Genomic DNA, 20,928 nt, shown 5'->3' with positions numbered 1-20,928 from the left:
GTGGGGACTGGTGACCTGCCCTCGGGGTCTGGGGTGCAAATGCAGACTTGATCCCCAGAACCTGGGTCCTCAGCCCTAAGCAGTGCCGGTTGTGGGACTCCAAACCCCACCAGGAGTGACCCCTGAGTCCTGAGCACCGCCAGATGTGGGTCCCCAACAGCCCCTTGAGAAACCCATGCGGCCCCTCGTCTGGCAGCGCAGAGCAGAGGGGTCTGGGCCAGATGGTCTGGGCTCACTTAGGGGGCTGCGCTGTGGTCCTGTGCTGAGGCCCAACCATGGACCCCAATGCCCCCCAGTGCAAAGGAGCAAACCCAGTGCCACACCCAGATCCCCTCCAGCATGCCTGGCAGCCTCCAGATGGGGCAGAAAGAAGCAGTTGGATTCGAATGGGGACCTTTATTTAGGCCGAGTTGGGTGCTCGCTCTGAGCCGCTCCCGCCAGGACCAATTGGGCACCGAGGACGTGCGGACACTGTTGCCTGCTTTGCCCTTTTTTTTTCTTTTTTTCTTTTTTTTGATACAAAATGATACAAACAACAATACAAAATAGTTGTGCTGTTGACGATTACAAAAAAGGTGGGACCGTGTGTGTGCGTGTGGCTGCGTGGCAGCACAAATGCATCATTTTCCAGAACCATCCCAGGACAACCACGTACATGCGAGCTGCCACAGCGTGTCCAGTTCCAAACAGACATGCAGAAATGAACTCAGCGAACGACAACAGGAGGGAAGAAACCGGTGTTGCTCGTACCCGGGCCTGAACACCACAGTGATTCTGGACTGGGCGCCCGGCCCTTTCCTTGGAGAGACTTAATTCATTGGGTCCAGGCTTGGAGACCCACTAGGGTATGATGGGGACTTGTGGGGGCTGCAGGGCATGGAGCTCCTGGTACCATCCAGCACTGACCCAGCCCCTAAACGTGGGCACGTCCAGGGGGAGGCTTAGTATTGCCCACAACTGCCCAGGATGGAGACTGAGGCAGGCCCAGGCTCCATGGGATATCCTTTTTCTGTGCCTTCTGGGGGTTCCCTGGGTACCCACCCTAATGGCAGCCCTGGGGGGGCAAGGCCAGGCAGGGACATGGAGTAGGCAGGCCTAGGGAACACCAGAGTTCAGGCCTGGGCAGGTTTGACCTTCTTCAGGGGACCCAGTGAGAGGAACTGGGGGGGTCCCATGGGATCTGCCTCAACTGTCCACCTGATTCGCTGAAACTTATAGGAAGAGCTCTGCGGCAGAAGTGAGTGTGCTCCCCATCCCACACTCCTGCGCCCCTCACTCTGGTGCCCACATGGGCTAAGCTGGGCCATCTCTAGCCCAAGGGCGGAGATGGGGGTCAGAGTTCCCCTGATGCACAGCTATGTTAGAGCTTCAGAGAACAGAGGACCGGTCCCATCCTCTACAGACCTCACTCGCCCCATCCCCCTGGGACCCATCCCACCCGCCTCTCCTGAAGCCATGGTGGTCATGGGTGCCTAGCAACAGCTGTCAGTCTTGGGGTGCTGGGACACAGCTCCTGTGAGAGCTTCTTTGTCTGACCCTGATCACACCAATGTTGCCCCTACAAGGGGCAGGAGGGAGCAGAGGAAGACCTGGGGTCCCAGGGAGGCAGTGCCAGAGGAAGACTTGGGCCGCTCTCCCAGCACCCAGCTGGAGAGAGCAGGGGTCCTGTGTCTCAGTCTGGGGAGCAATTTGGCCCTATTGGGGGGGCTCTGTGGGGACAGTCTGTGCTAGAGGCTTCAGGCCTGCCCTGGGGAGCTGGGCTGGGCTGGGGTGGCCATGGCGGAGGGGGGAGGACCAGAGAGCCCTGAGGGTCCCTCGTCTACCATTAGCAGCGCAGACCCTGGCCACCATTTCTTCTGGGCATAGTCAAGACCCCCCACTTTCTCCTGGCCTGAGAGCCCCGAGACGTGTGTGCCCTGACCTGCCTCGCCCTGCCTGCCCTCAGCTGGCTCAAGGGGGGCATGGGCTGGGCCCCCCAGCAGTCTCTCCTGAGTTTGAGGGTCGGACGCGTGCGCCAAAGGCACTTTCGTTGCTCAGAGACGGCGCTTGGGCTCTGGGATCTGGGTCAGGCCGCGCCTCGTGCTCCAGGCAGCGCGGCCCAAGTTGCCCGTCCGTCGGTCCATCTGGCCGGCGCTTGAGCGTCTAGTCCTCGCCGCCCCCGTACATGTCTGCCAGCTTCTTGAAGCGAGGCCCCCACTCGCTCAGGTAGTCGTAGTCCTGGTCCCCAGAGCTGGACGAGTCCAGAGAGCTGACAGAGCCGGCAGTGGAGCCGCTGCCTTCGTAGTCGAACACCAGCAGCGAGTCGTAGGGAGGCGCCGTCGGGTCGTTGTCAGCTGCCCGCAGGCCCTGGGTGGCACAAGCGCGTCAGTCAGACGGATGGGGCCCGGGACAGCTCAGGGCTGATACTCTCGGGTCTCACCAACAGTGCTCCCAACTCACTGACAGTGCTCTGGACACATGCAGTGTCAGTGTTCCTGATATCTCATTGACAGGGGATCCAGCTCTCTTCTCACTGATAGAATTCACTGACAATGCTCCTGGGACTCATTAACAGTGCTCCTGACACAGAGTGCTCCTAACTCTCACTGACAGTGCTCCTGGCTCTCATTGTGACCTGGGGGGACACAGGGCAGCCTGGAGGATCCACCTTGCTGATGCAGGGGACACGGGAAAGTCAGGGGCACCCACTTCACTGATGAAGGGGACATGGGGAAGATCTGGGGGGACCCACCTTGCTGTGACTTAGAGGACATGGAGCAATTGGGGGGGTACCCACCTCACTGATGAAGTCTCCGATGTCTCCTGGATGGGGCACCACAGGCCGGGCAGGGTACTGAGGCTCTGCGCCCACTGGCCTCTCGTCCACGCGCCGCACCCCGGGGCCCTTGCTCAGTACATGCTCCACGGCCTCCGGCTGCTGTAGTTGGCTGAGGTCATAGTCCTGGGCAAGGAGGGGGCATGGTGGGCATATGGGCAGGTGCTAGAAGCTACTGGGCATGTTCTGGGTCAGAGAAGACTGGACTGGCTCAGCTGGCTGCAACCTTCTCTGACCTTGTGCACATGGCCTGTCCTATCCCCTGTGCACACTGCTTTCCCTTGCACTGCCTCAGCGATAGGGTCTGGGCAGACCCCACATGCCCCCGGTGCTCCAAAGGACAGGCCTAAGCCTCTCACACCCACATACATCCATGGAGTTTACTTAGGACTCCACGCTCAGAACCCTTCCCTCACTCCTCAGGGTGACTAAGGGCTGCTCCACTGTTCCTCTATCTGATGTGGCCTCTGAGGTCTCTTGGCAGGGCTCTTGCTTCAGACCCATCACTCAATGGTGGACGTGGGGTCCTGGGGGTATCCCCTCCCAAACTTCCTGGTTACCCACCTGGATGGTCAGACCCACCCACACTTGGGAAGGGTCTGAGGTTTGGAATAAAAGTGACCTGGGGGGGCCTGGAGAGATAGCACAGCGGCTTTTGCCTTGCAAGCAGCCAATCCAGGACCAAAGGTGGTTGGTTCGAATCCTGGTGTCCCATAGGGTCCCCCGTGCCTGCCAGGAGCTATTTCTGAGCAGACAGCCAGGAGTAACCCCTGAGCACCGCCGGGTGTGACACAAAAACCAAAAAAAAAAAAAAAAAAAAAAAATTATGACCTGGGGGAGGGGAAGGGGAGGCAGACAAAGGAACAAGGGATCATGGAGGGCAGCAGGAAAGAGGCTGCATGAAAAAAATTAGCTTAGAAGCCATGTGGAGAAATGCACATGGTGGTTAGGGTTGTGTAATAAAGCTGGCTGTCTCCGGAAACTTCATCTGACTGCTTTGGGAGTCTCTCCGCCATTATCCTGCAACCTTCAGACTCACCGGCCAAGGGATTACAGGTGTCATGCCGAGAAGGCCTCACCCCAACTCTAGGACTTTATATTTTAAATACAACAGGGTCCCACCAATGTGGCCCCCGAGTGTACCTGCTTGGTACTTGCCAGTCTCTGGGTGTTCCAGACCCTCTGCAAACACTCAGCCAGGTGCTGGGGCAGAGTCGTCGCATAGGCCAGTCTGGGTGGGCAGGGAGAGCAAGTTGGGTGCCCGAGGCTCACCTGGTCCTCTTCGCCGCCGCCCTCCTCATCATACTTGAGGATGTTGTCACGCACGTCGTCCTCGGGGTCGATGAGCAGCTGCTTCGTGTGACGCTCCTTCTCCCGTCGCTTTATCCAGGCCACGAACATTAGCACCAGGACTAGGGACAGGACCAGTGTGAGCTCAGTGCCAGTGTGGCTGCACAGACATGAGCATGCGTCCCTGTACAGGAGTCATAGCCACACAGACGTAGGACCACACACACACAGGAGCCATGGTCTTGAGCACAGCCCTTATCGCACAGACACGGGAGCCCTGTCCAAGTGCAGAAGCTGCTGCAGTCTGTGCACACCCCATTTACAGCTGTGAGCATATGACTTGGGACCGTGTTTCTTCCAGCAAGTATTCATGTATACATTCATGTGTTCATTGGCATGTGTGTGCCCACATGCTTATTTGAATGTGTGTGAACCCACATGTGCCATGTATACCACATATGCCCCACCTGCATATGCATCCGCGTATGAGCCCATTCCAGGCACAGATATCTGCCTGCGTGCCCCTCTGTGTCTGTGCCTCACATGACCAAGGTTGAAGCTGAAGTGTTGGAGTGTGGCCCGGAGGAGGGTCTGGGGAGTCCCCCAGCTGTGGGGTAGCTGGCCAGGACACATCAGGGGAGGAGAAAATATGAGGGGCAGGAGAGCAGCATTTCCCCACTGGTGGGTTCCCAGACATGCAAGCAAGCAGGCGGCACTGCTGGGGCCTCTGTGGGGTGAAAGCACTGGAAGTGGGCAGGCAGAGCTGAGCTAGTGTCTGCCTAACCCGGGGTCCCGGGGTCACCACACCAGGCAGCAGCTCCTGGCCTGGCAGGTTCTGGGAAAGTTCCGGCACTCACCGAGCAGGATGACGATGCACAGGAGGATGGCCACGATGGCCCCGGTGCCCAGCCCTGCCGCGGCCACGGCCCCCGCCGACGTGCAGTCCCCATTGTCGTCGCATGGGCACACCTTGACCTTGATGACGGACGTGTTGGACAGTGGGGGGTTCCCGGAGTCAGTGACAGCGATGGGCACGTCGTACACGCCAGCCTCCAGGAAGAGTGCGCGCAGGCGCAGCTGGGCTGAGTCACCTGGGCAGGCCGGGCCGTGGGTCCCGCCAGTGCCACCAAGATGCCCGGCCCGTCCTCTGCCCACACGTTTGCGCACAACACACACACGTGCAGCCATACACACATATACAGATCACACATATAACCACACACTAGACACACACAGGTATACAACCATGCATGTTTGTGCATGCCACACACAATACCATATGCATGTAACAAACAATGCGTGCATACGCACACATGAAACAGGTACACGCCACACACCTGTGCACCTCATAACATGCCACGCACAATTCATACCACACACACACATGAACAAAATGCATGTGTTTGTACACACAAGGCTGCAGAAGGCGCACACCTGCATGCGACATAGATACACAATCCACGGACACCCAATACAGGCTGAGTTCAAACCACACAGCGCACAGACGCAATGTCTGAGCACACACGCAAACACATGTATGCGCACAATGCGTAGGTGCAGACATATCACAAGCACAGTGACAGAGCCCAAACCCAAGGTACACTTGGCGCACAAAACATACAGCATAGGACTAGTCAAAAGCGCATGTGTCCACACAGGACACACAATCAACACATGCCTCTGTATTTACATTACAATAACACACTTGCACCTCGGCATACATGGAGCATTCACAAGCTCATAGCACACACACACATCAGCTAACAGGTGCCCAGAAAATCACATGCCACCAGGCACAGGTGCCCGCCCGTGCCCCCCAGCATTAGACATGGGTGGCTTAAGGGGACAATTTCGGGCCACGTTGGCCGGCACGAGTTTCCTATTAGAGCAGTTGGAACCTTAATGGCCTTGCAGGCATGCCAGGACAACCAAATCACAGGGAAGGGCCCTGGGCCATAGGGACAGGTCATACCCTTCAGCACCACCCTTGGTGAAGCTCGAACCATCCAAACCAGCACCCACAGGTGCTACCAGCTGCCCCATGCAGGGTCTTTCCCTGGACAGCCCCTGGGTTGCCCACATACTAACCGTTCAGGCGGGTGACGGTCCAGTTCCTGCGCACGGTGGCCGGGACAAAGGGCAGCTCGAAAACGTAGGGCCCGACGTTGGGGTCCATGTCAGCGTCGGCCGCGGTGATGTTGACGGAGCTCAGGCCTGGCTTCTCACACACCTGGGCCTCCTTGGGCAGCAGCTCTGGGGCATTGTCATTGATGTCGATGAGATAGATTTGGAGGGTCCCGGTGCCACTGGCCGGGGGGACTCCTGCGGGGCACGGGGGGTGGTGGACATGGATATCACCCCATGTTCACAGGCACCACTGAGGACAGCAACGAGGACAGACCGCCCACAGGAGAGACCTCAGACCATAGGACAGACCACAGGAGAGATCTCAGACCATGGGAGCGTCCCCCAGGAAAGACCCCAGACCTCAGGACAGATGACAGGAGAAGCAACAGGAGAGACTGAAGACCTCAGGACAGACCACAGACCACAGGAGAGACTAGAGGAGACCACAGCCCACAGGACAGCCCCTATACAACTGTTGCCTACACTCTGAATGCATCTATAAACTCCACATCCCTGTGCACACACAAGACACTCACGCATATACGCACATGCACACACTGTGGGGTCTCCCTGTGCACCCCAACACACACTTCTACACCCCCTGCACGCACGCTCACATCTGCACACACTGCTGCACACCTGCACAGAACCACCCAACACGGCCTAGGCTAGAGCTAGGCTCAGAGCTGCCCCAGAGACCCCTCGGTGTCTGAGACAGAGCCAGGGGTTCTCTCACGGCCTTATGGGGTGGAGACACCTGAGCCCCTTCCCCTCGAACCTGAGGAGGAGTGGGACCTTTGACGTGCTTTCTCCTCCTGTGGCGGGCCCACCTCCCCATCACCCCAGGACCCTCAGAGACAGTAGCCAGGCCGTCATCACCTTCATTCCCTCTTGTTCTCTTCTATCTCATCTCCCTCCCAGGAACATTGGGCTTTGATGGGTCACCCCCATCCCTCCCAAACTGGGAACTGGCTGTTTGTCTGCATAGTGGGGCTGCTGCCTCTCCCGGCTCTGCAACATCAGCATGTGTCTGCCCGGCCAAGACTGGGCCTTCCTGAGCTCTCCCAGGCCTTAGAAGGCAGATGGGCCCTGGCACTCCTCAGCCTTATTTGCTGGAATATGGCTGTGAGAGCCAGAACTCAGGCTATTACGTTTTTTTTTTTTTTTTTTTTTTGCTGATGTTGTTGTTTTTGGGCCACACCTGGTGGCGCTCAGGGGCTACTCCCAGTTCTGCACTCAGAAATTGCTCCTTGCAGACTTGGGGGACCTTATAGGATGCCGGGAATCAAACTTGGGTCCATCCTGGGTCTGCAGCGTACAAGACAAACGACCTACTGCTGTGCTATCACTCCAGCCCACCAGCTGGTGTTCTGGAACTTGCTCTGGCTCACCAAGGGCAGGAAGCTGGAAGTAGAAGCCCCCGTGCCAGCACAGGAAGCTCAAGGCCGTGGGACTGGGGACTGAGGACTGGGGACTAGGGGACTGGGGACGAGTTGTGGGGTCCAGTTTCCGATGACACAGCCCGGCAGGAATATGCTTGATTACCATCAGCCCAGGTGTGTGTGTGAGTGTTCGATACATGTATGTATGCATGTGTCTGTGTGCATGTGTATTTGAATGTGTGTGCATTACACTTGGAGGCATCAAACCCCCAAACTTGGGAGGGCCCGCACCGTTGTCAGCTGCGAGGAAAGTGGCTTCGTAGACGTTGTCTGTGACGTAGAGGGACTCGCGGTCCAGGATGGAGGCCGTGGTCACCTGCCCATTGGTCGTGTTGATGTGCAGCCAGCCGGCTGGGTCCGACAGTTTGGAGTACCTGTGGGGAGTGGGGGAATTGAGGCGCCGGAGATGGACAGGTCTAGGCAGCAGGGTCTGCGGGGCTGTGGGCCAAGCTGGGCCAACCCTCACGGTGATCTGGGTGTGAGCTATGCTCCCAACCCACCTTACGGCCTGCTGCAGGAAGCGGTCAGGGTCCACGGCAGAGAAGGTGGTGAGCACCGTGCCCGGGCGTGCGCCCTCCTCCAGGCGGACCAGCTTGTGGTTGGATGGGAATGACGGCGCCTCGTTGATGTCCAGCACAGAGATGGTGACTCCCGCTGTGGACTGGAAGGACATCTGGATGCCGCTGGCTAGGGGCGCCTGATTGGACACCATCACTGTCAGCATGAACGCACGGTTCAGCTCATAGTCCACAGCCTGAGAGAGAGAGGGAGAGAGAGAGGTGGAAAAGGAAGAGAGAGAGGAGAAAGAGCGAGAGAGGAGAGAGGGAGGGAAGAAGATGAGGGAGAGAGAGGGAGAGAAGAAGAGAGAAAGGGAGAGACAATGAGAGGGAGAGGAAGGGAGGGAAAGGAGAGAGAAGACGGAGAGAGAGGGGGAAAGAGAGAAGAGAGGAGAAGTCACTTCTGCTCACATGCAACCATCCACGTCAGCAGGCAGCCCCAGGGGCCCAAACTCAAATGCCCCAGCCCTGCTCAGTGTGTTGTGAGAGTGAGTTTCTGCAAGCTGCCTGCAGATTGGCTTGCCCTGGGGGTGCGCCCATGAGCTCACTTGTGCTCATTGTGCTGTGGGGCACATGGCAGGTTGGCGCATGGCGGCACCCACCTTCGCCACGGTGACCAAGCCCTCATTGGTGACGGGGTCGGTGCGGACGCTGAAGTGGCCGGCGGGATCCCCACTGATGATGCGGTACACGGCGTTCCAGTTGGGTGAGTGCGGCTGGTCCCGGTCCATCACGGTCAGGTTGGCCACTATAGTCTCCACGCGGTTCTCGGGGACTTCTCCAGCATACTGTGGGGTGGTCAGGAGACAGGGCATTGGCTGGTGCCCTGGCGCCACTATGGGGGGGCACTGACAAGATTTCCAGGGCCTTCCACGGAGCCCTAGCAACAGGCTTGTCTCTGTTCACAGACCTCGAGGTCAATCTCATCCCCCCTGGGCATGAACACGCCACGCACATAGCACTCACACACACACATGCACACAAATACTTACACACATGCATGAAACATACAACCCACCATCCATGTATTTACACACACATGGTCGCACAAACACCACCACACACCAGACTATATCCCCCATATGTGCTCCCATACAGTGTAGATACTAGGCATCACATGTACACACATCATATACACCACACAGTATTGATTACATGTGAACAACATGCAAACACAATACACACATGTCAACAGCATGCACACACACGTGTGAATATAACAACGCACACCCATGTACATAGCACAATGTACACATAACACACTCATGCGCCATATATACTTCATACATAATACACATCAGGGGCTATGCAAACAAATACACAGTCACTTGCACACACAAGGGCACACACCACACACATACATACAAAATACACACACTACATGCATGTAAAGTCCTGCACACATCATACACACACTCTCTGGCTTTCCCCTCAATTTCCTCAGGCACTCCCAGGTCTGGCAGCTGAGATGGATGGAGCAGCCCACCTGAGGGTGTCTTGCGGGTGGGCACTGAGAAAGTGGCCTAGGGCTGGGCTCAATGGCTCTGGGCAGGGGCAGGACGATGGGCATCGCCTCCCAGAGTTTCCAGGGCTCAGACCAGGCATCAGGTGGGCTGGCTGGGGCATCCACTACCCCTGCCTGGCACAATGCCAGCTACTGGGGCTCATTACCCAGCACAACCATACCTGGGCATGCAAAGCTGGGCCTGCCCTACCTGCCTCTCTCATGGCCCTGGGAGAAGCGATGGAGCCTGTTGAATGCTCTAAAGAAGGGTCTGGGGCTGGTTAGGATCCGCCCTGGGATGAGTTTTTAATCTTATTGATCCAGCCTCAGGTGCTTCACCTAGTTCTTTTGTTTGTTTGATTTTGGGTCACACCCAGCAGCACTCAGGGGTTACTTCTGGCTCTATGCTCAGAAATCGCTCCTTGCAGGCTGGGGGGGGGGCATATGGGACGCCGGGATTCGAACCACCGTCCTTCTGCATGCAAGGCAAACCCCCTACCTCCATGCTATCTCTCCGGCCTCAGTTTCACCCAGTTTTACCCCTGCCCTGAGGCTGCATATTTGGGAAAGGAGGAAGATGTGCTGCTGGGTGTTGTCCCCCCATTATTATTTTTATATATATATTATTTATTTATTTTTATTTTGTTTATTTATTATTTTATTTATTTATTTATTTATTTATTTATTTATTTATTATTTAGCCACACTCAGGGATGTCCAGGGGTTACTCCTTGCTCTGCACTCAGGAATCACTCCCGGTGGTGCTCGGGGGATCCTATGGAATGCTGAGGACTCAACATGAATTGGCCATGTGCAAGGCAAGTGCCTTCTTTTCAGGAGGACTGAAAGTGGCTGATCAGCAGCCTTGCCTGACGGGCAGGGCTGGTGCTCTCCTCAGCAGCCTCTCTTCTATCAAGGCCAGGCAGCACCATCTGGACCCACAGCCCCTGCACAAGTCGCCAGCTCATTCCTGAAGGGAAAGGGCACCTGTGACTCCACCCTCTGCTCCCCCATTCAGTCCTGCTGGCTTTATCCCCAGTGTTATCTTTGATCATATCCCCACTCCCAATACCCAGGTCCCCCCAACCAACCTAAACTTCACCCAAACCATCCAGGTCCCACCCCAACTACCAGACTCCAGACTCCACTCCAAACATATAAGGCCTGTCCTCAAACAACAAAATTCACCCTGGCATCTCATTACCCTGAGCCTGCCAGGAGCGATTTCTGAGCACAGAGCCAGGAGTAACCCCTGAGTGCCCCTGGGTATGACTCAAACATTCAAAAGTCACCTTCAACCATCCCAGGCTCGCCTTGAATACCTGGGCCCCACCCTCAACCACCAGGCCCTGTCCTTAAACACCAGGCCCGCCCCCAACTATCCTAGGCCTTGCCCAGTCCTTCCCTGAGCCACAGAAGCCCACGAGGGCTCCTGTGACCATGCCCATTGGTGCCACCCTGCTGCTGGGCACTCACCGTGCTGGCTGTGAACTCGGGCGGGTTGTCGTTGACGTCGGTCACGGAGATGATGGCCGTGGCGGTGTTGGAGAGACCGTAGTTCAGGTTTCCCTCCATGTCTGTGGCCTGGATGACGACTGTGTACTGCTGAACTTTCTAGAAGGGACGTGGGGGGTGTGTGTCAGATTGTCAGCTGGGATGCACCTACAGTCTCCTTCCTTCCTCCAGCTGGGCAGAGGCCTCTAAGGTGCAGCTGCCCTTCCCTCTCGAGCTCTGGTCACAACCCTCATGGGCTCAGATGGTCCCAGCTCTGGATGGAGTGACGGAAGGTGAGGGACGGAGGGATGGAGGGTGAGGGGTGATGGGCACTGGTGGTCCCAGGGTGGTCACTGCACCCCAGATGTGCAGCTGTAAGTTAATTCTTTTTTTTTGGTTTTTGGGCCACACCCGGCGGTGCTCAGGGGTTACTCCTGGTTGTCTGCTCAGAAATAGCTCCTGTCAGGCACGGGGGACCATATGGGACACTGGGATTCGAACCAACCACCTTAGGTCCTGGATTGGCTGCTTGCAAGGTAAACGCCGTTGTGCTATCTCTCCGGGCCCTATAAGTTAGTTCTGAGGGCCTCCTGACATGCATCCTCAGCTGCACTGTGGTGGGGAGGAGCCTGAGGAGCCAAGTAAGCTGCTAGTCTGTGGTACTAGGGCCCTGTGTGTCCTTCTCCACTCACTGGGTTCCTCAGGTACCCCACGCTGCTCACCGGATCCTCACATACCCCACATTGCTCACGGGGCCCCAGGATGCCCCTCAGCACTCACCTCGCGGTCCAGGCCGGCGGCCACGGTCACAATGTCCCCGGTCTCACTGTTGATGGTGAACATGTTCTGGGACGGGCTCTGCGGGCTCTGGGTCACGATGCGGTACCGCACCATCCCGTTGGCTGTGGTCGCGTCGTCTGCATCGTTGGCCGTGACTGTCATCACGTAGGTGCCTGTGGAGACACTTGCTCAGGGGCTTCCTGCACGGGACCCATACATGCTGCATATGTGTATATCTACACATAAAACATACAACATATGTACACACTGCACACTAACAAACCACAAATGTGCGCAGCAACACAAACACTATACACGCCACACAGCTGACATATACAACACACATGACATACATTGCAACAGACATATGGCATATATAATGTTGCAGAGACACACTACAGGCATGCACATGCCAGGCACAATTGGTCCCCCAAGCCCAGCACTGACACCCTAGTAGGGAGGCACCTGAAGGACAGAGGCAGGTGGGCAGGGAGGCTGCATAGTCTCAGAGCCAAGCCATGCCCCCCGAGTGCCTGTTTCCCCATCCACAATGGGCTGCCACAGGTCTCAGTGGCTTCTCTATGAGGAACAGACGTGTAGCTGGACAGACATAGGATGGTTGGGGGAGGGGGAATGACGGGGTGAGGCCATGGTCAGTCAGTAGGGACCCCCAGCACCTTGGACACAACTGAACTGGGTGAGTCCATGGGTGTCTTCCCAGAGCACAGGCTTACACGGTGGACCCTGGGGTGCCCATGGCCATCTGCCCCCATATCTGCCTGGCAGCCGTGGGGTGTGGGTAGGAGCCCCAGTAACCCTGTCTTGCGCACAGAGAAAAAGTGGAGCTTGTACTGGGAGGAGACAGTCCCTCAGGGTCTATGGAGTGTGGGGTGTGGCCATGACTGCAGGTTTCAGGGCCTGGGAGGGTGCAAGAAACTTGCCCTTTCCATGCCACCCTCCAAGGAGATGTCACACACTCATGTCGCTTTTTGGGGCGCCTGGGAAATATCCAGACAAAAGGGAACTTCTGTGCTCTCAGAAACCCTCAGCTTCATGTCCTGCTTGCCAGAAAGTCTGATCCCTCAAGCCCTCAGTGTCTCAGAATAGCAGGAGAGGCTGACACTGACACAATGTGGTTTGGAGCTGAGGAGGCGGGAAGATAGGAGTGAGCCCTGAGTGCATAGCCAGGAAATGGCCCAAGCCTCCATCCTCCCCAAAAGAAATAAAACGTTTTGGGTTCTGTTTTTGGGCCACACTCAGTGGTGCTCAGGGGTTATTCCTGGCTCTTCATTCAGAATTTACTCCTTTGGGGCCAAAGAGATAGTATGGAAGTAGGGTGTTTGCCTTACATACAGAAGAATGGTGGTTCAAATCCCGGCATCCCATATGGTCTCCTGAGCCTGCCAGGGGCGATTTCTCAGCATAGAGCCAGGAGTAATGCCTAAGCACTGCCGGGTATGACCAATATAAATAAATAAATAAATAAAAATAAAATCAGAAATTACTCCTGGCAGTGATCAGCAAACCATATGGGATGCTGAGGATTGAACCTGGGTTGTGACATGCAAGGCAAGCGCCCTTCCCACTACGCTCTAGCCCCCGGGCTCACTATATGAGCTTTTATCCACACCTCCCCAGTACCCCTGAGCATTCCTGGATGTTGGGGAGGTGGTAGCATATTTTGAAAGAACAAGCAACAGCTCCTGAGGGTGGATGGACCATACGCCTGGGCATCACAGAGGAGGTAGGAATGCCTGCTGGGTGCACAGCCCTTTGCCAGCCCTGGGGACCCCCAGGAAAAGACACATAGAGAACAAGAAGGATTCTGGGAATCTAGCAAGTGATCCCATCTGTGTAACAGAACCAGAGGGGGCGCTGCTGGGTTGGGGTGTGTGGAGAATGCACCCCTGTCTTGCTTGGACTGGGGTCCTTCTCTGCTCGCCTTTCTGAGCTTTGGAAGGCCCCTTCTCCAAACCCTTGGGCTCCAGGGCATGTGGCCAACAACCTCCTGCAGACCCAGAAATCCTGACCATGAACCCAGAAAATGCCCTGGAGGCATAGGTGATGTGGAAGCTAAAGAAACTCCAAAGATGCATAGATGATGGGGCCAGAGTGATAGCACAGCTGTAGGGCGCTTGCCTTGCATGAGCCAGGGGTAACCCCTGAGCACTGCTGGGCGTGGCCCCCAAACCAACAACAAACAAATAAAACAGGTGTGGAGACAAGGAAAGGGTCTTTGGAAGGCCCCTCAACCCCTAGAGAAGGGAGATAGGGTTTTCCCAGCAACCAAAACCATGCTTGGGACTTCCTTTGTCCAGTTCAGCTGCTGTGGGTGACATGCCTTCATGCCCCAGAGGGGACTCTGCACTGCACCCCTCTTGGCTGCACAACAGGTGAAAGGGAGCAAGGTGGAGCTGGGCAGGATTTGTGTCCACACGTGGCCCAGTGGGCGCCTTCCAGGATTAATTTCACAAGCCTTAAATTGCAGCTTAACTTGAAAACTAATTCAGCCCCATAATTGGCTTTCTGCGCTAGTCACTGAGGCTAAAGATTTAAATTCTTAATATTCAGAGGACGCCCGAGTATCTGGCGCCATCTGTGCATTAGTCCTCAACATTAATCTGGGGGCGCCTCAGCCAGCACCCAGATAAAATAAATAAATACATGGGCCCACTAATAGAATAATTCGCTTCAGCAAAAACGCGGCGCACAGATGGTCTTTTGGACTTCATGTGCAGCTTGGAGATGTTTCCACTGTGAAAGTGATGCCCGCACAGGGAGTTGCGGAACTCAACATGGTCTACACCAGAAGCCTTTGTCGGGAGCCTGGGGCTGTTCTTCCCCTTGGGTGGGAGTTTGTGCTTGGAACCCTGTGAGTCTGCAGGGGAGTTCACTGCCACCACGGGGCTGAGCCACCCCTGCACCAGTCTAGGAGACAATGCCTAAAAGCCTGAGCCCCTTCATTCCACAGGAGGTCCAGGGGTCACTCAGGGACAGGGTAGGCCCAGCCTCAAGGGTTCCTATGCCCTCCCAGCTGCCCAGGGACTGAAGCTCCATGCAGCAGGGCCAGGTCTGGCTGCGGTGTAGACCGTTTGCCCACAGCGGCCATGAGATCGGTTAGGGCCTCAGCATGGAAGGACAGACATGAAATATGCATGTATGCATGTGGGCAGCTGCTCCGTGCCCACCAGCCAGTGAAATTGTCACCTATGTGCCCAGCTGGGCAAGCGATGTCACAACACTCATGTGCCTCACTGACAGAGTGATATCACAGTCACCCATTGAGTGATGTGGCCTGTCTGGAACAAGGCTTCCCTCCTGTGCTCTGGAGTTTTCGGGGCATGTTCCCAGTGGGCCCCACTTTTCAGCATCCCTGAATTTAAGGGCTCTGTTCCTGCCCATCTACTCCCCGGAGATGAGACTCTCCTGCACCTTAATTTTTTATTTTTTTTTAAAACTTTATTTATTGATTGATTGGTTGTCGGGCCACACCCAGTGGTGCTCAGAGGTTACTCCTGGCTCTTCACTCAAAACTCACCCCTGGCAGACTGGGGGACCATATGGGATGCTGGGAATCGAACCTGGTCCTTCCTGGGTCGGCTACATGTAAGGCAAATGCCCTAACACTGTGCTATCTCTCTGGCCCCTTTATTTTATTTTTTCGGGTCATACCTGCTGCACTCAGAGGTTACTCCTGGCTCTGCCCTCAGAAATCACTCCTGGAAGGCTTGGGGGACTACACGGGAAGCTGGGAATCGAACCACCATCTATCTATACTGGGTCAGCCATGTGCAAGGCAAACACCCTACTGCCATACTATCTTTCCAGCCCTCCCCTGCACCTTTAGAGGACAGTGTGGTGGGCAAAAGGCCTGTTTCCCTGTCCGAGCCCTAGGGGATCGACTTCTTGTTTTTCCGATACGTTCCTGGGGGTCTCAGCCTGGGAGCCCTCAACACAACATGGGATGTCAGAGGAGAGTCTCCTCCAGGCCAGGCAGGATGTGGAGGGTAAAAATGCAGAGGTCAGACATCACCTGCTTGGGGTGGGTGGGTCACAGCATGCACTTGGCAGTAGTGAGACAACTAATGACATCAGAGTGGGTGGCAGTGGGAGGAGGCCCGTACACACAGCTACAGCCCGCTCACCTGGCTTGGAGCCCTCATTCACGGAACCATTGTAGACGGGGCTGAGGAAGTCTGGCCGGTTGTCGTTCATGTCAATGACGTAGATATAGAGGTCAATGGGGTTCTCCACCTTGTTACCGTTCATGTCCACCGCATGGGCTCTGAGCTGGAAAGGCCCATGCCTGTCAGCGTTGGTGGGGTCCTCACACACCCGGGGGCAGGGAAAGCAGATAGCAGGGGAGCTGCAGCCTGGGTGGCCCCTCTCCTGCCCTCCAGGCAGCCTGAGCAGGCCCAGCAGCTATCAGAACCCAAGTTCCCAGGGTGGCTTCCTTTCCCGGGGATCCCACCTTCCCCTGGGCCCTGCGACTCACATGGTAGGATGCACGCTCCTCGCGGTCCATGGGCCTTGTCACATACATGCGGCCAGACATGGAGTCGATACTAAAGACCTCCATGGGTGGCTGGTCGGCGCCCACACCTGTGACACTGTAGCGGATGGGGATGTCGTTGTCCTTGTCTGACCGGATCTGAAAAGTGGGGAGCAGGCCAGGTCGCTGGAAGTCACCTATCATCCTGCTTCTCCTGCCCCATCTGCCCTTGGCCAATTGGGTCTCTGCCGGGCAGCTGGGGTGGGAGAATGTCTGCAGGTGACTGTGGGGAGTGGACACAGCAGCACCCCATCTGCTTTCCAACCGAGGGCCCTACAGTGGCTGATGTGGTGAGTGGGACACCCTCCTCCCTCTGGAGGACCCACGTAAGGTCTTCATGGGGAGCAGGGAATGGGGTGGGCAGACAGGCACTGATGTGTGAAGGGGAAAGGGAAGCCCCTGCTGATGGACCCAGGAAGAGGGAGAGGTGGGAATAGAAGGGCCATTTTTTGGGGGGGTCACATCCAGCAGCACTCAGGGGTTACTCCTGGCTCTATGCTCAGAAATCACTCCTGGCAGGCTTGGAGGACAATCTGGGATGCCGGGATTCGAACCACTGTCCTTCTGCATGCAAGACAAATGTCCTACCTCATGCTATCTCTCCAGCCCCTATTTTTATTTATTTTAATATTATTATTATTTTTGTTTTTGGGTCACACCCAGTAGTGCTCAGGGGTTACTCCTGGCTCTACACTCAGAAACCGCTCCTTGTAGGCTCGGGGGACCATACAGGATGTCAGGATTCGAACCACCATCCTTCTGCATGCAAGGCAAATGCCCTACCTCCATGCTATCTCTCCAGCCCCTAGAAGGGTCATTATAAAAAAACCAAACTAGAAGGAAGCCCAAGGCAGACGGTGACCTAGTTGTGCCTCGAGGGACAAGAAGGAAGGCTTGGATCAAGAGCAGGTCCTCTAGGGAGCTGGCCTGGGGTCCCATGGCCTCGGACACTCTCTGACTAAACTGGGGAACCTAGTTTAGCAGTCACCCCAATTTCAGAGGGAAGTCAGACCCCAATGCTGCTGGGAAGCAGCTACCTGGCATCAATGTGTTTTTTGTCTTTGCAAAGAGATAGATGCGTTTGCCCACAGCCACACCAGCCGGGTTCTGTGCTGTCTGCAATCTGTGCTCCCAGACAGCAAAGCAGGCCCCCAGTTTATCGTATCCATAAGAAAATACTGTGAGGAGGAGCCCCTGCCCAGGGGCTGGCTGTCCCCTTGATTTGTGTGTGTGGAGGGGCCATGCAGTCGAGTCCCCTCAGGAGCATGCCTTTGCATTAGTTATTAAAGGACAGAACAGATGGCAGAAGGTTGGTTCTAAACGATGCTGCATTAAAAGGACTTGCAGTGCCCATGGCAGGTACCTGTACTTGGGAAGATGGGAGAGAACTGGGGTGTGGGGAGTTCCCAAGAGGCAGCTCTGTCTTGTATCGTGTGAACTTGAGATGGGAGAATGGAAAGCATTTTGTTGTGGACATGCCCCTGGCTCGGACCCGTCTGAATCAGTGCTGGGGACCCCTAACCAGGTCACTCTCATACACTTGCACCCGAAATCTCAGAGGCAGCTGGGGCCAGCCAGGCTCTTGACATTCCTATAGCCCCCCAAGTCATTTTTTGCTGTCGGAATAGGGGGATAGTGCTTTGATCATCCATGACAACCAACAGTGGGGCCACTCCTGAAAGCAGGGAGGAGCCGTGGGGGTGCAGAGGCAGTGAGAGCTCAGGTCCCAGGGTCCAGGGTGGGCTCAGGGCTTTGGGATGTGTGTGCAAACTGGGAATGGGGTCCTGTGGGACCTCCTGGCAGAGGAGGGAGCAACGAGGCTCTCAGCCCACTCAGCCCAAGCCTTGCACAGCCTTCAGGCCAGATGGGTTCAAGGGATGCAGAGTGAGATTCGGGAGTTCCCTACAGTCCACCTACCCTGCAGCAGTCACACCAGCGAGGGGAGGAGAGGGGAACTCTGCCCATGCACTCCCACCACCCCTCGGTGGCTGACTGGTGCCATGGTTGGAGGGAGTGTGTGGTGCCCGTGGGTGCAGGTAGAGATGGAGGTGGATGTGGAAGTGGGGTTCAGGGCGACACATCCTTGGGAAGGGCTAGCAGGTCGAGCTCCCCTTGTGTCCCTGTCCCACCTTCCTCTCTCTTGCCTACCAGGCAACCTTTTCAGCAACTCAGGATTTGGATTCATTGGAGAGGAATAAAGATAAAGTCTCACAGCTCTGCTGCTCATTGAGAGGGAAGCCGAGGGGACACAGGGCCAGCCCAGAGGTGGGCAGAGGCTGCTATGACTTTCTGCTCGGGGCGGGTCCTGCTCCAGGAGTGGGAAAGTGTGTGTTGGCCTTCATGGGTCCTTCCTTGCTTCTCGGCACTTCACTAACAAGAGCCTGTGGACTCTCCCATGGGAGCTCAACTGCTGTGGGGAGCCAGAGCCCCCGAACTTGGAACCCCTCACAAGTCCCTAACTCAGTCATCGGGCTTTTTTTTGTTTGTTTGTCTTTGGGTCACACTCAGTGGTTCTCAGGGGTTACTCCTGGTTCTGCACTTAGAAATCATTCCTGTCAGGCTTGGAGGACCATATGGGATGCTGGGAATCGAACTTGGGTTTGTCCCGGGTCAGCTGTATATGCTATCTCTCCAGCCCCTCACAGGGCTTCTCAGGAAGGACACTGTGTTTACTTCTGCCTCTCATTCACTCATTTTCTTTCTTTTTTTTTTTCTTTTTTGGTTTTGGGGTCTCACTCAGCAATGCTTAGGTGTTACTCCTGGCTCTGTGCTCAGAAATTACTCCTGGTAGGCTTGGGGGACCATATGGGTGCTGGAGATCAAACCTGGGTCTGCCACATGCAAGGCAAATGCCCTCCCTGCTGTGCTATCAGTCCAGCCCACATTTCACTCATTTCTGAGTCAAACGCCTTCCTGAGCAGAGAGCCCCACTGCACCTGAGACTCAAAACTCACAGACGCTCCTGGATTTCCTGTGGCTAGAAACATGCCCTGCAGTCCTGGGCAGAGAGTCAGCCAAGGGGATCTATGTGGGCATGTGTGTGTGTGTGTGTGTGTGTGTAACAGTGCAGTCATACATGTGTATTTACAGTGCAGTGTCATACAGTTCAGTCATATACGTGTATTTACAGTGCAATTCATGCCCACACATGTCTGTGCTATGCACACAGAAGAACGTGCCCATGTGTGCTCATTCATGCATGGAGAGGGAGTCTTATGCATGTACAGGTGGGTTAATCTGTGTGTATGATGTGCTCATAGGCATTATTACACATATACATAGGAGGGCTGCATCTGTGTACAAAGACACGTCTTCACAGGAGGTTGGGCGATCCACTCACAACCCAGCTCCTTGTGGGGTTCAGGATTCACCCATCATCATCTGAGAACTGGGGCAGTGGGTGATGGTGGGCACAGCATCATGTCCCGCTGGGCAGCTGCTTTGGTTTGGATAGGACAGCCGGTGGGTCCTGCCCACGTGGTCCTAGGGGCCGACGGCAGGGGCAAGGAGCCAATGCCTGGAACAGGCAAGGCCAGAGTCTGGCTGGCAGAGGGCTAGGCCACAGGCCAGAAGGGGCACCCAGAGGCCCTGCTCAAAGCCTTCGCCACAAACCACACACAATGCTGCTCCCTCCTGGAGGCGAGGTGTGGACCCTGAGATGGGGGCTTGTTGCATCGCCAACACTTGAGCCCCTCTTGCCATACCCTACCACCTCCCAGTCTGCTCCTTCCTGTGGCTTCCTGAACACTTTGGGGTACCAAGAAAGCAGGTTATAAGTTTGCTTCCCATCACAGGGAAGCTGCCGGCTGGAGACCACCCCTACATTCTGTCACTGCTGGGCATTGGCGTGTCCCAGTGTTCAGGGCATGGCCCTGGCTTTCATCCCTGGGCTCTCCTGTTCTGAGGAATGTGAATGTGTGTGTGTGTGTGTGTGTGTGTGTGTGTGTTTGTGTGTGTGTGTGTGTGTGTGAGACAGGACATGCAGCACATCTCCACCAGATCATGTGCAGCCTTTGACATCAGGGTACAGGCCACAAGCTGGCCTTAAGATCTCCTTCGGGATGTTTGCACCAGCCCAGCCTATGCTGTCAGGGACCAGGACGCTGGGAATAGATCCAGGACCCTGGGAGTTCAGACAGGTGCAGATCCAGGACCCTATGGGAGCAGGACCCTGCGACTCAGGTGTTCCCCAGAAGACGCTCAGGTAAGTGCCCCATTATTATGCCTATGACCCTTGGACACAGAGCAGTGAAGAGCCGTGTGTCCATCCTGGATTGATAGCCAGCAGAGAGCACCAGCACTTAGTACCCAAGCACCACAGTACTTAGTAACCTGGCACAGAGGAATTTATACAGTGTTCAACACTA

General features: G+C 55.9%; 1 protein-coding gene across 1 annotated transcript in view; it reads right to left on the bottom strand.

Moving 5' to 3' along the window:
• Positions 1-376: 376 nt before the first annotated feature.
• CDH4 (cadherin 4) overlaps positions 377-20,928 on the bottom strand; it is an 83,162-nt gene continuing 62,610 nt past the window's right edge. The window contains exons 5-16 of the mRNA XM_049776340.1: positions 16,505-16,660; positions 16,155-16,299; positions 12,010-12,182; positions 11,212-11,349; positions 8,834-9,019; positions 8,175-8,428; positions 7,906-8,048; positions 6,194-6,427; positions 4,963-5,196; positions 4,088-4,227; positions 2,777-2,941; positions 377-2,346 (exon numbers count right to left, since the gene is read on the bottom strand). Coding sequence (XP_049632297.1) covers positions 2,143-2,346; positions 2,777-2,941; positions 4,088-4,227; positions 4,963-5,196; positions 6,194-6,427; positions 7,906-8,048; positions 8,175-8,428; positions 8,834-9,019; positions 11,212-11,349; positions 12,010-12,182; positions 16,155-16,299; positions 16,505-16,660 — 2,172 coding nt within the window. The 3' untranslated portion in view covers positions 377-2,142. The remainder of the gene's footprint in view (positions 2,347-2,776; positions 2,942-4,087; positions 4,228-4,962; positions 5,197-6,193; positions 6,428-7,905; positions 8,049-8,174; positions 8,429-8,833; positions 9,020-11,211; positions 11,350-12,009; positions 12,183-16,154; positions 16,300-16,504; positions 16,661-20,928) is intronic.

This window comes from Suncus etruscus, chromosome 7 (genome assembly GCF_024139225.1).
Source record: "Suncus etruscus isolate mSunEtr1 chromosome 7, mSunEtr1.pri.cur, whole genome shotgun sequence".
In the NCBI taxonomy this organism is placed as follows: Eukaryota; Metazoa; Chordata; class Mammalia; order Eulipotyphla; family Soricidae; genus Suncus; species Suncus etruscus.
Note: the sequence above shows the minus strand (reverse complement) of the source record. Positions and strands in the feature narration are given on the sequence as shown.